General features: G+C 44.3%; 1 protein-coding gene across 3 annotated transcripts in view; it reads right to left on the bottom strand.

Moving 5' to 3' along the window:
• DYNC1LI2 (dynein cytoplasmic 1 light intermediate chain 2) overlaps positions 1-6,641 on the bottom strand; it is a 54,634-nt gene extending 47,993 nt beyond the window's left edge. The window contains exons 1-3 of one of the 3 annotated variants that reach the window (XM_073307951.2): positions 6,347-6,641; positions 5,327-5,400; positions 4,402-4,518 (exon numbers count right to left, since the gene is read on the bottom strand). In XM_073307951.2, coding sequence (XP_073164052.1) covers positions 4,402-4,518; positions 5,327-5,400; positions 6,347-6,441 — 286 coding nt within the window. In that variant the 5' untranslated portion in view covers positions 6,442-6,641. Of the gene's footprint in view, positions 1-4,401; positions 4,519-4,924; positions 4,939-5,326; positions 5,401-6,346 lie in introns of those variants that run through there. The other 2 variants (XM_073307950.2, XM_073307952.2) reach the window with 2 other exon arrangements.
• Positions 6,642-12,066: the final 5,425 nt, after the last annotated feature.

The following is a 12,066-nucleotide window of genomic DNA, read 5'->3' as shown; positions in this document are numbered from 1 at the left end:
TCTTTTAGTTAGGCTAAACAAGCCAAGCTCCCTGAGTCTCCTTTCATAAGACAAGTTTTCCATTCCTCGGATCATCCTAGTAGCCCTTCTCTGTACCTGTTCCAGTTTGAATTCATCCTTCTTAAACATGGGAGACCAGAACTGCACACAGTATTCCAGGTGAGGTCTCACCAGTGCCTTATATAACGGTACTAAAACCTCCTTATCCCTACTGGAAATACCTCTCCTGATGCATCCCAAGACGACATTAGCTTTTTTCACAGCCATATCACATTGGCAGCTCATAGTCAACCTATGATCAACCAATACTCCAAGGTCCTTTTCCTCCTCCGTTACTTCTAGTTGATGCGTCCCTAGCTTATAACTGAAATTCTTGTTATTAATCCCTAAATGCATGACCTTACACTTCTCACTATTAAATTTCATCCTATTCCTATTACTCCAGTTTACAAGGTCATCCAGATCCTCCTGTAGGGTATCCCTGTCCTTCTCTAAATTAGCAATACCTCCCAGCTTTGTATCATCTGCAAACTTTATTAGCACACTCCCACTTTTTGTGCCCAGGTCAGTAATAAAAAGATTAAATAAGATTGGTCCCAAAACTGATCCTTGAGGAACTCCACTGGTAACCTCCCTCCAACTTGACAGTTCACCTTTCAGTAGGACCCGTTGTAGTCTCCCCTTTAACCAATTCCCTATCCACCTTTCAATTTTCCTATTGATGCCCATCTTATCCAATTTAACTAATAATTCCCCATGTGGCACAGTATCAAACGCCTTACTAAAATCTAAATAAATTAGATCCACTGCGTTTTCTTTATCTAAAAAATCTGTTACTCTCTCAAAGAAGGAAATCAGGTTGGTTTGGCACGATCTACCTTTTGTAAAACCATGTTGTATTTTGTCCCATTTACCATTGACTTCAATGTCCTTAACTACCTTCTCCTTCAAAAATTTTTCCAAGACCTTGCATACTACAGATGTCAAACTAACAGGCCTATAATTACTTGGATCACTTTTTTTCCCTTTCTTAAAAATAGGAACTATGTTAGCAATTCTCCAATCATATGGTACAACCCCTGAATTTACAGATTCATTAAAAATTCTTGCTAATGGGCTTGCAATTTCTTGTGCCAATTCTTTTAATATTCTTGGATGAAGATTATCTGGGCCCCCCGATTTAGCCCCATTAAGCTGTTTGAGTTTCGCTTCTACCTCAGATATGGTGATGTCTACCTCCATATCCTCATTCCCATTTATCATGCTACCATTATCCCTAAGATCCTCTTTAGTCTTATTAAAGACTGAGGCAAAGTATTTGTTTAGATATTGGGCCATGCCTAGATTATCCTTGACCTCCACTCCATCCTCAGTTTTTAGCGGTCCCACTTCTTCTTTCTTTGTTTTCTTCCTATTTATATGACTATAGAACCTTTTACTATTGGTTTTAATTCCCTTTGCAAGGTCCAACTCTACTTGACTTTTAGCCTGTCTCACTTTATCCCTACATATTCTGACCTCAATAAGGTAGCTTTCCTTACTGATCCCTCCCTTCTTCCACTCCCTATATGCTTTCTGCTTTTTCTTAATTACCTCTCTAAGATGCTTGCTCATCCAGCTTGGTCTACAACTCCTGCCTATGAATTTTTTCCCCTTTCTTGGGATGCAGGCTTCCGATAGCTTCTGCAGCTTTAATTTAAAATAATCCCAGGCCTCCTCTACCTTTAAACCCATAAATTCTTCAATCCAATCCACTTCCCTAACTAATTTCCTTAATTTTTGAAAGTCAGCCCTTTTGAAATCAAAAACCCTAGTTGCAGATTTATTTTTGTTAATCCTTCCATTCAGTTTGAACTGAATTAGCTCATGATCACTTGAGCCAAGATTATCCCCTACAACCATTTCCTCTATGAGATCCTCATTACTCACCAAGACCATCACAATCCCTAGGAACTCTCACCATTTGAGGGTCTGGTAAACTTTTAAAGGAATACAAGGCTTCCAGGTCATTCACACTGAGTGAATTTTGCTGACAACCAATGTTCAGATGAGCTGAAGTGTTATGTATGTGGAAGAAACAACATTAGCTTCAGGTACAGGCTCATTGAACTTGGAGGATCCTCTTGCTTGCCAAGTGTCCCTGAACCTCTTTTATGGAATAAATCCCTGGCCAATTATCCAAGAAAAGGACCACATGAATAACTTGGCACCCAGGACAGATGTCAGTCACTCCCAAGAATTGGGCAGAAATCTCTGATGTGGTAGAAAGGACAAAGGTAAGAATAACAGCTCCAAGGTAAGTGTCTAGAGCCTAACAATCTATAGCTATTCTACTTGAAGTTGCAAGAAAATGAACTAAATGCTCAAATGGGATTTTGGAGGGAGGGAAGAGAAAAGAAAAGGGTGAAAGAAGGAAAGTAAGAATTTATCTGGCTTTGGACACATGAGCAATCAAGTTTATCATCTTGCTTTTAAAGACTAAATTAGGTAGGGAGGGAAGATGAGCCAGCTCTCTGCCCAACATATTTTGCATTTTCCTCCCAAGATTAAGACTCTTCTGGACCCAAGTCTGGAAACCTGAAGATCCCAGATAATGGTCTCCAGAACCAAAGAAAGATGCAAAGGCCACTCTCTTCTTGCTTCAATTAAAGAGTTCCAGGGACCTACCGTTGACTTGGTGCCCTTCATTTTCCTCCAGCATCTTGTTGGTCTTGAGGAATCCTTTCTTTTGACACAGGCCTGAGTCCCTGATAAAAGGCAGATGACCTGACTCAGACGTACCGTCTTAGAAAAGATATTGATACTACTGTACAAGTCAAAGTCTGAAACACCATAAGCTTCTCATTGGATGTTACTGAACACTGCATTCTTCTCACTCCCCAGTTCCTTTGCTCTCTTGTTCTGCTCCTCAGAAAGGCAGCCGACTAAAGAGGATGTCTCTCCAAAGACGAAAGTGGTACTTTGCCAGTTACCCAGGTCGATAAGAGAGACTGAGGGAGCAATCCCTTCCTGATGGTTGAAAGTACTGTTGCAGATCCCAAATTCCTTCCCATCTTCCTCTGAAGGAGGCAAGCAGTCAGGAATAATGGCCAACAGAAGAGGCAATACTGCAGACGTTAGTATCCATTTGGGTGGCAGAGAAGGTAGCAGTGAAGATAACATCTTCACTGCTTTGGGAAAGGCAGATGGGTAAGCTGCAGCAGGTTTTATGTTTGATTAATTATCTCCAGACCCCTAGGCGTAAGGAGGACCACCTCTCCCAGCAAGACCATAGCCCATGGGTCAAATATAGTACGACAGCCTGAAGACTTCTTTAGCTGTCTTTGGATTCAAGTAGTATGACTCATCAGGCATCTTTGGCAAGGAAAGTACAGAGCCTCTGCTGACTATTGATGTGAGCATGAGGTGTGTCACTCCTATACACAAGCAGCAATGTGGCCAATGCACTTCCCCCAAGGTCCTCTATTTTCAGGGGCAGAGGAGCAACACCATTATCACTTTCATCCGGAGAGCTCAAAGCATTTACAAACAATGGTTGATATCAATATTCCCACTTTATAGTTAAGAACACTGAGGCACAGACAAGTAAAGTGACTTGTGCAAGACCAAACAGCAGCTCTGTGGCAGAACACCAAGCTCTCCTGACTTTCAGACCAGTGCTCTACTTCCTGGACCATGCTGACTCTTTTAGTTAACTTGTCTTTTGCCTCCAGTGTGCTGGAGAACAGTTGCAATGAAACTAGCAACAAGTTTTGGGAAGTGGGAGAGGAGGCCAAGAGGAAAGACAAGCCTCAATTTGGAGAAAAGGAAATATTGGTTCTGTCAGTGGCTTAAGATCTCCTTTTCACTCACCTAACCATGCTTACTGGAATTTCTCCTTATGTAGACGATGGCAACCACCTAACCAAAGACACAAGATACAGAAGACTCTTACCTACGTATAACTTAGTTTAAAAAGTTTTGGCTACAAAAAGAAGTTATGAAATCCATATTTAAGATCCTGGCTGCTCTTGGATGTGTTAAGAAACCTTCCTGTAGCTCAAGACTTGGTATGCACCTTTATTTGAGTGTAGGCAGGATGAATAATGTACTAGTAAAACAACATCAGCAAAACGTCATCCTGCAAGTAAATGGATCCTCTGAGAACAAGTTGTTCTAATGTATTTTTCCTTAAAGAGCCCAGATTGTGAGAAGGGCAGAGAAAGACACAATACGCTATGTGTGAAATGCATTTTTCTTTTATGAGCCATATCAATTTCTTACAACGTATACAACAAGGGAATGCTGAACCAGCTACTTCACTGTAATCTAAAGATACACCAGGGACACCCATAATGATTATGAAAATGTGTCAACTACTCAATTGCAGCAAAAGACTACATGTAAAAGCATGTAACTTACCATCTCTGTCTTCATCGTGAATATTTAGGTACAAATATTCCAATCCTCTTCCTTTCTTGCTGTGCTCTGCTCCCTGTACTTTAGCCATAAGTGTTGTTTTACCTGAACCGTCATCACCTGCCAATCAGTTCGTACAGTAAAATATACATTCAGAAGTTTATTCGTTACTGGAAAGATTTTCTAAGCAAACTTAAGAGATTAAAATTTTTTGTAAAGGGGTCTTGTGTTTCCCCCTTCCTCAAGTTTTGGGGCTAAATTTGTCAATTTATAGGTTGACAAGTGAGAAGAGCAGCTGCACTGTTCAAAAACATATTCCATTAGTTTGAATATAGAATCTAACAGCATGATGCTAGATAGTCCACTAGTCTGGGGACAGGGACATCACATAAAATTCATGAGGTGCTATCTATAGCTTAACATCAACTGATATATCTGATATGCCTCCTCTTAATTCCCAGTATAAGCAAAGCCAGTTCCAGAGCAACTTTTCAAGTTCCACCCAACCTGGGGATCCCATACTCACTACATCGTGGCTGCCTGAAAGAAAAGATAAAAATTATGATCACCCATGATGGGCCAATTCTACCCCAACAAAATGGCCTCATCTACACATTTAAAGTTATTTTAAAAACAAATTAAGTTAAACCAGTGCAAATGCAGATCTATATTTGCCCTGTTATATTGGGTTAGCTTGCACCTACACATTTACCAATGCAAGCTAAACCGATATAAGTCAGGTTTAAAGTCAAATTAAGTGCATCAATTCATGGTTTTGTCTGTACAAAGTTTTGAACCAATGTAATCAAATCATTTTAACTCCGCCTCCTCCCCTACCCCAAAAAAACCTGTTTTGTGTGTGAACCATGCTTTATTATTTCTTAGAAATCATAGAAATTGCTCTCCACTGCTTGAAGATACTACTCACCAAAAACAAGAATGTTTTTGCCTGATGGTAATTTAGACCTGGACCGGGTGGAAACTTCACTCAGTATTGAGGACCTATGGGGACAGCACCACTTGTTAGTTTGCCAGTGGGGCACCCAAAAAGAAAGATCAGGTAAATGTCAGCTCGAAAGCCCTGATAAGCAGATATTTAAGCAGACCTGTCAAATGTCATCCATTCAGAAAAGATATCTACCAGCTATGAGATCTCTAAATAAAAAATATTCAAGACAGATACCTTGCTTGGATAATCTGAAAGGCAGCTACCAGAGCTGCTCACTTTTAGGACGTAAACTGTTGCAGTGTCTCAATGACACATTTAACAGCAAACCGTTTTTTTACAAACTTGAACCTCTAATGAAGAGGCCTCCTAATTGTAAGAAGACCTAAAGCTGTGACTGCCTGACTGGTACTAACCTATGGTGAAGGCCTTACTCTGTCGCCTTTAACACCAGGAGATGAAATATGACACATCACTTAGTGGTGAAAGCGAAGGGGTGGGAGACCACAGAGCACCCCCGGCTCTGCCATGATTTCCTATGTGACTACACGCAAGTCATTCTCCACAGCCCATGTCCCCACCCAGGAAGTGCAGAAGCGACCTGTGGCCAGGGCTGCCGAGGGGCTGCAGTCCCTGAAATCCCTAGGGCGCAGGGAGAGTCCCCAAGGGGCCCAGTCCAGGACAAAGCGGGTACGAGGCCACGCGCGGCGCCCAGATAGCCAGTTCCTCCTCCCACCCACCCGCACAGCGCAGGCCGCGCCACTGCGCCGCTTCCAAGCCGCGGGTCAGCTCCGGTTGAGGGCTGACAGGGGCCGGGGGGCCCAAGCTGCATTAGTCATCAAGAGCAGGCAGGCGGCAGGGCCGCGGCCAGCCTGCCACCCTGCTTCCCCGGGAGTCCGGGAGAGGACCCGGACCCAGCCCCAGCCCGCCCCGACCCCCTGGGGAAACCGCAGCCCCGCCCGACACTGGGAGCAGCCGAGGCCAGCCCCCGGCCCAGCTCACCACAGGTTCTGCCCTTCCTCCTCCTCGCTGGGGATCTCGGCGGCCCCGGCCGCCTCCGGCCCCAGCAACTTCTTCTCCGCCAGCACCGGCGCCATCTTGCCAACAGCAGCCACGGCCACCACAAAGAGTGACCTCACCCGGGCCCGCCGAGGACCCGCCTGACTGGGCCGTCCCGCCGCCGCCTCCCACCCGGGAGACACCGCGCCCGCTCCCCGCACAAACCCTCAGCACAGTCGCCTGACAGACTCCTCAGGGCGGGGCCCGTGCAGGGCCCGTCCCCGGACCGCGCGCCGCTTCGGTCAGGCAGCCACACGGGCAGCTATGAGCTCAGCGGCTGTGAAGAGCCGCCGCCCCGTGCCCCAGGGAGCAGCGCCCCCTAGTGTCCGCAGGGCTCTCAGACAACTGGATGCCAAGTCCGAAAACAAAGCAATGGAATTCTGAGACATCCATCTTTATGGATCTTCATCCCTTTTTACTGTGCTCCTTACCACGGATTCTGCAATGTTGCTAAGGACGTGGGAAATCAGTGGTTCTTAGGCTTTTCCTTGCCCCAGTTGTTGCTGGTGAATAAGTGCTGGAAGAGGCCACTTACTTCTGCTCACCCTAACTTCCAGTTGCTGAAGAGGAGTGAGGTTGAGAGGAGGAGTTTTGCTTTTTCTCTCCCCAGTCCTTGCTCTGAGCTGCTAGGTGAGAAAGAAGAAGTTACGCACCTTGTGCAATAACGATGGTTCTTCAAGATGTGTGTCCCTATGGGTGCTCCACTGTAGGTGCGTCTGTGTCCCTGTGCTGCTGATTGGAGAGCTTCGGTAGCAGTGTCCATTGGGCCTGCACATGTGCCGTCTCTCCTCATGCTGTGCCACGAGGCTAGCCAGCATGCGGTTCTTAGTTCCTTTTCTACTACAAAATTGTAAATGAGAACGCCAAAGTAGAGGGGAGACGGGCAGGTTGTGTAGCACCCATAGGGACATACATCTCGAAGAACCATTATTACTCCACACGGTGAAAGAGGAGGTTACCTTAGGAATGAACTTTGGATGTGGCCTGAGTGTAACCTCGTCTGGGAAGAATACTATGTAAAGGGGATGCGCCATCAGAGACCTTATGCTTCTAGCCGAGGTAACTGCTATCAGAAAGGCAGACAAGTGACATAGATTCAAACATAGATTCGAAGGGGGGGCCTTATCAGCCTTTTCAGTACCAGGTTTAGGTCCCACAAGGGGTAGGAAGTCGAGGTTGAGGGAAGAGGTTTGTTATACCCTTAAGGAACCTTTTGATAATTGGGTGTGATAGTACTGAGTACTCCTCTATGGGTTGGTGAAATGCTGTGATGGGTGCTAGGTGTACCCTGAGAGAGCTCAGGGATATCCCAGATTTTTTAAGGGTCAGGGCATATTCCAGAATATGTGGGAGAGTTGCTGACACTGGAGAGATTGGTTGGGATGTGCACCAAATCTGAAACCTGGACCACTTCTGCAGATAAGTGCATCACATGGAGGGCTTTCTACTGTGTAACAGAACTTCTTGTACTTCCCTTGAGCATGAGCTTTCTACGTGCTGGAGCCATGCTTTGAGGCGGAGAATCCCCACGTTGGGATGTATGGTACGCCCTTTTGTCCTGTGAGAGGAGGTGCGGAGTGGTCAAAAGGAAGATCGTTGGGCACATCACGAGCTGCATCAGGTAAGGGTATCAGGTCTGTCTTGGCCAAATAGCAATCAAGATTATGTGAGCTCCGTCCCTCTTTATCTTTAGCAGGACCTGCACAGAAGAGGAAACAGAGGAAAGGCGTAAAGGTCTTTGTCCCAGAGGGAAAAGAAAGCATCAGCCAGAAAGTGCTGTCCCATCCCTGCCTTGGAGTAGTATCACGGACACTTCTGATTCCGGTAAGTGGCGAACAGGTCTGTGGAAGGTGTTCCTCACTGTGAGAACAAGTTGTGAAGTACTGTCAGGTGCATCTCCCATTCATGGTTGTGTGGGAATTTGCAACTGAGCTTGTCGGCTATCGAGTTCTGCGGGCCTGGGAGGTAAGCCGCAGACAAGGTGACATTGTGAGAGATGCACCAGTTCCATAGCTTCATCATTTATGCACATAGGGAGGGCTACCTGGCCCCTCCTTGGAGGTTGATGTAGTACATTGAGGCTATGTTGCCAGTTATGATCTTCATATGAGATCCTGCTATCAGTAGAAGGAAATGAGTGCAGGCATTCCTGACCGCTCTCAATTTGAGGAGATTGATGTGTAGTGATATCTCCACAGGTAACCATTTGCCTTGTGTTGTGAGTCCGTTTAAATGCGTGCCCATCCTATGAGTGATGCCTGGGTGGTAAGGAGCAATGATGGTGACGCCTGCAAGAAGGGAATCCCTTTGCATGCTATGGCTGGGTTCTTCCACCAATCCAGGGAGTTTCTGACCTGTATCAGCAGTACCGTGAGGTGTGGGTGCCAGATTGTGGTCTCGGTGCCGGCAGTTGCAGAGGATATCAAGCAAGATGGTGATCATTTTCAGCTATCCCTGAGGGGACCTCCCACTCTCTTTTTTGACCTGTGAGAGGAGTCCCCAGATGGTTTCTTTGACCCACTATCCTTCAAAGTTGAAGGTTGAGGGGGGAGACTCACACCTGTCTGAGGACTGGGGTAGGAGAGCTACCGCCATAAAGATGATTTTTTTGGCGAAGCTTTCTGTCCTTGCAGGATCTTTGGCAGAGCTGCTGACAGAGGAAGCATTTCTGCTGGATATAGCCCTCACCAAGGCAGCAGATGCACTGGTAGTGCTTGTCCGTGATCAGGATCTCCTTACTGCAAGTGCAACACTTCCTGAAGCCTGAAGAGCTGAGCATACTCTTGTCTGGGGGTTCCCCCCGACTGAGAGTTGACCAAAGTCCTTTCTTCTTTTTTTTTCCTCCTGGCAATGGTCAAATAAACAGTAAAATGGGGAAAAGAAACAAAAGAGGCTTCAAAGGAAGCTAAAAATGTGCAATTGTAAAAGAGTTAACAATCCGCAAATGGACAGCTAAATCTCTGTCTCTAGCCAGGGGTGGTTGAGAAGGAACTGAGGTCTGTTAGCCTCCACGTGCTGGCTAGCCTCCTGGTGTAGCAGAAGAAGAGACTGTGCATGTGTGGGCCCAGTGGACACTGCTACCGAACCTCTCCGATCAGCAGCACAGGGACTCAGACACACCTACAGTGGAGCACCCACAGGGACACTACTTGAAGAAGGTTTCAGAGTAACAGCCGTGTTAGTCTGTATTCGCAAAAAGAAAAGGAGTACTTGTGGCACCTTAGAGACTAACCAATTTATTAGAGCATAAGCTTTCGTGAGCTACAGCTCACTTCATCAGATGCATATCGTGGAAACTGCAGCAGACTTTATATATACACAGAGAATATGAAACAATACCTCCTCCCACCCCACTGTCCTGCTGGTAATAGCTTATCTAAAGTGATCATCAGGTGGGCCATTTCCAGCACAAATCCAGGTTTTCTCACCCTCCACCCCCCCACACAAATTCACTCTCCTGCTGGTGATAGCCCATCCAAAGTGACAACTCTTTACACAATGTGCATGACAATCAAGTTGGGCTATTTCCTGCACAAATCCAGGTTTTCTCACATCCTCCCCACCCCCATACACACACAAACTCACTCTCCTGCTGGTAATAGCTCATCCAAACTGACCACTCTTCAAGTTTAAATCCAAGTTAAACCAGAACATCTGGGGGGGGGGAGGAAAAAACAAGAGGAAACAGGCTACCTTGCATAATGACTTAGCCACTCCCAGTCTCTATTTAAGCCTAAATTAATAGTATCCAATTTGCAAATGAATTCCAATTCAGCAGTTTCTCGCTGGAGTCTGGATTTGAAGTTTTTTTGTTTTAAGATAGCGACCTATATGTCTGTGATTGCGTGACCAGAGAGATTGAAGTGTTCTCCGACTGGTTTATGAATGTTATAACATTCATGTTATGAATAGGTTATTTTTTCAACCACCAGTCACTTGAAGTCTTGATGATAGCATCCTCACTGCAATACTATATAAATGTATCCTTTCTCCTCTCTGAGAGATTAAGCAGTTTGACTTAACAGAGTCAAGAAAATAGAATAACTTTCTCATAGAAATTTTAAAAAGTAAACAAGGAAACTAAATCATGCCAAACCAATCAAATTTCCTTCTTTGATGGGGTTACAGGCCTAGTGGATGTGGGGGAGGAGTAGACATGATATATCTTGATTTTAGTAAGGCTTTGGACACAAACCTACATGACATTCTCATAAGCAAACAAGATAAACGTCATCTTGATGAATTTCTATAAGGTGGATACACAATTTGTTGAATGACTGTTCAACAATTATCAATGGTTCAGTATGAAACTGGAGTCCCACAGGGGTGAGTCCAGCATCACTATTCAATATTTTCATCAATGGCTTGGATAATAGAGTGGAGAGTATGATTATAAAATTCACAGATGGGAGAGGTTGTATGCACTCTGGAGAACAGGAGTAGAATTCAAAATGGCCTTGACAAATTGGAGAATTGATCTGAGTTCAACAAGATGACATTCAATAAAGACAAGTGCAAAGTACTTCACTTAGGAAGGAAAAATCAAATGCAGAACTGTAAATGGGGAATAACTGGCTAGACAGTAGTACTTGCTGAAAAGAATCTGGAAGTTATAGTGCAGGGGTAGGCAACCTATAGCACATGTACCAAAGGCGGCACGGGAGCTGATTTTCAGTGGCACTCACACTGCCCAGGTCCTGGCCACCGGTCCGGGGGGGCTCTGCATTTTAATTTAATTTTAAATGAAGCTTCTTAAACATTTTTAAATCCATATTTACTTTATATACAACAATAGTTTAGTTATATATTAAAGACTTATAGAAAGAGACCTTCTAAAAACGTTAAAATGTATTACTGGCAGGCGAAACCTTAAATTAGAGTGAATAAATGAAGACTCAGCACACCACTTCAGAAAGGTTGCCGACCCCTGTTATAGTGGATCACAAACTGAATGAGTTATCAATGTTATACAATTGCAAAAAGGATAATATTCTGGTATATATGAACAGGAGTGTTGTACATAAGACACAGGAGGTAATTGTCCTGGTCTGCTCGGCACTGGTGAGACCTCAGTTGGCATACTGTGTCCAATTCTGGATGCCAAGCATATCATTATAACAAGTGGAAGAATGGGGTTTTCTCTCCATTACAGGAAAACACTTTCCGTTTATTTGCATGTTAGGTACAAGTTGTGTGATCATAGTTATAAATTATTTCATACCGTAATTGTAAACCTATAAAACGTACATAATATTTTGAAACACTGGGGTAGGGAGAGGAGGAACTATTGTGTTGGTGCTTAATGAAAAAATTAAAAACAATTTATTTGATTTAAACTAGACGTACAGCTCATTTATTCATCTTCCCAAATAGCTGCACTGAAGAGGACACCATTGTCCTTGGATCAAATTAGTGGCAAAGTTTATCATTTAATATTATGTTGGTGAAGTAATGTTAGTTTCTAGTCACTTCAAGACTTTAAATCTCACTAATGTAATTCTCATTTCTATGTGTGAGAAGAAGAGAGGGATGTTTAAATATTTGTCTTCTTCAGCCATTAGTCTGCATTAGAAGCATGTTATTATTGTGATCCCCTGACAGTGTAATTCTTTCCCCTCTTCATATATACTAATTGTAGCCTAATCAATTCTCATATGACAGAT

Source organism: Lepidochelys kempii, chromosome 12 (assembly GCF_965140285.1).
Source record: "Lepidochelys kempii isolate rLepKem1 chromosome 12, rLepKem1.hap1, whole genome shotgun sequence".
NCBI classification, from domain to species: domain Eukaryota; kingdom Metazoa; phylum Chordata; order Testudines; family Cheloniidae; genus Lepidochelys; species Lepidochelys kempii.
The sequence above is the reverse complement of the archived record's forward strand: the minus strand, read 5'-3'. Positions and strand labels throughout refer to the sequence as shown.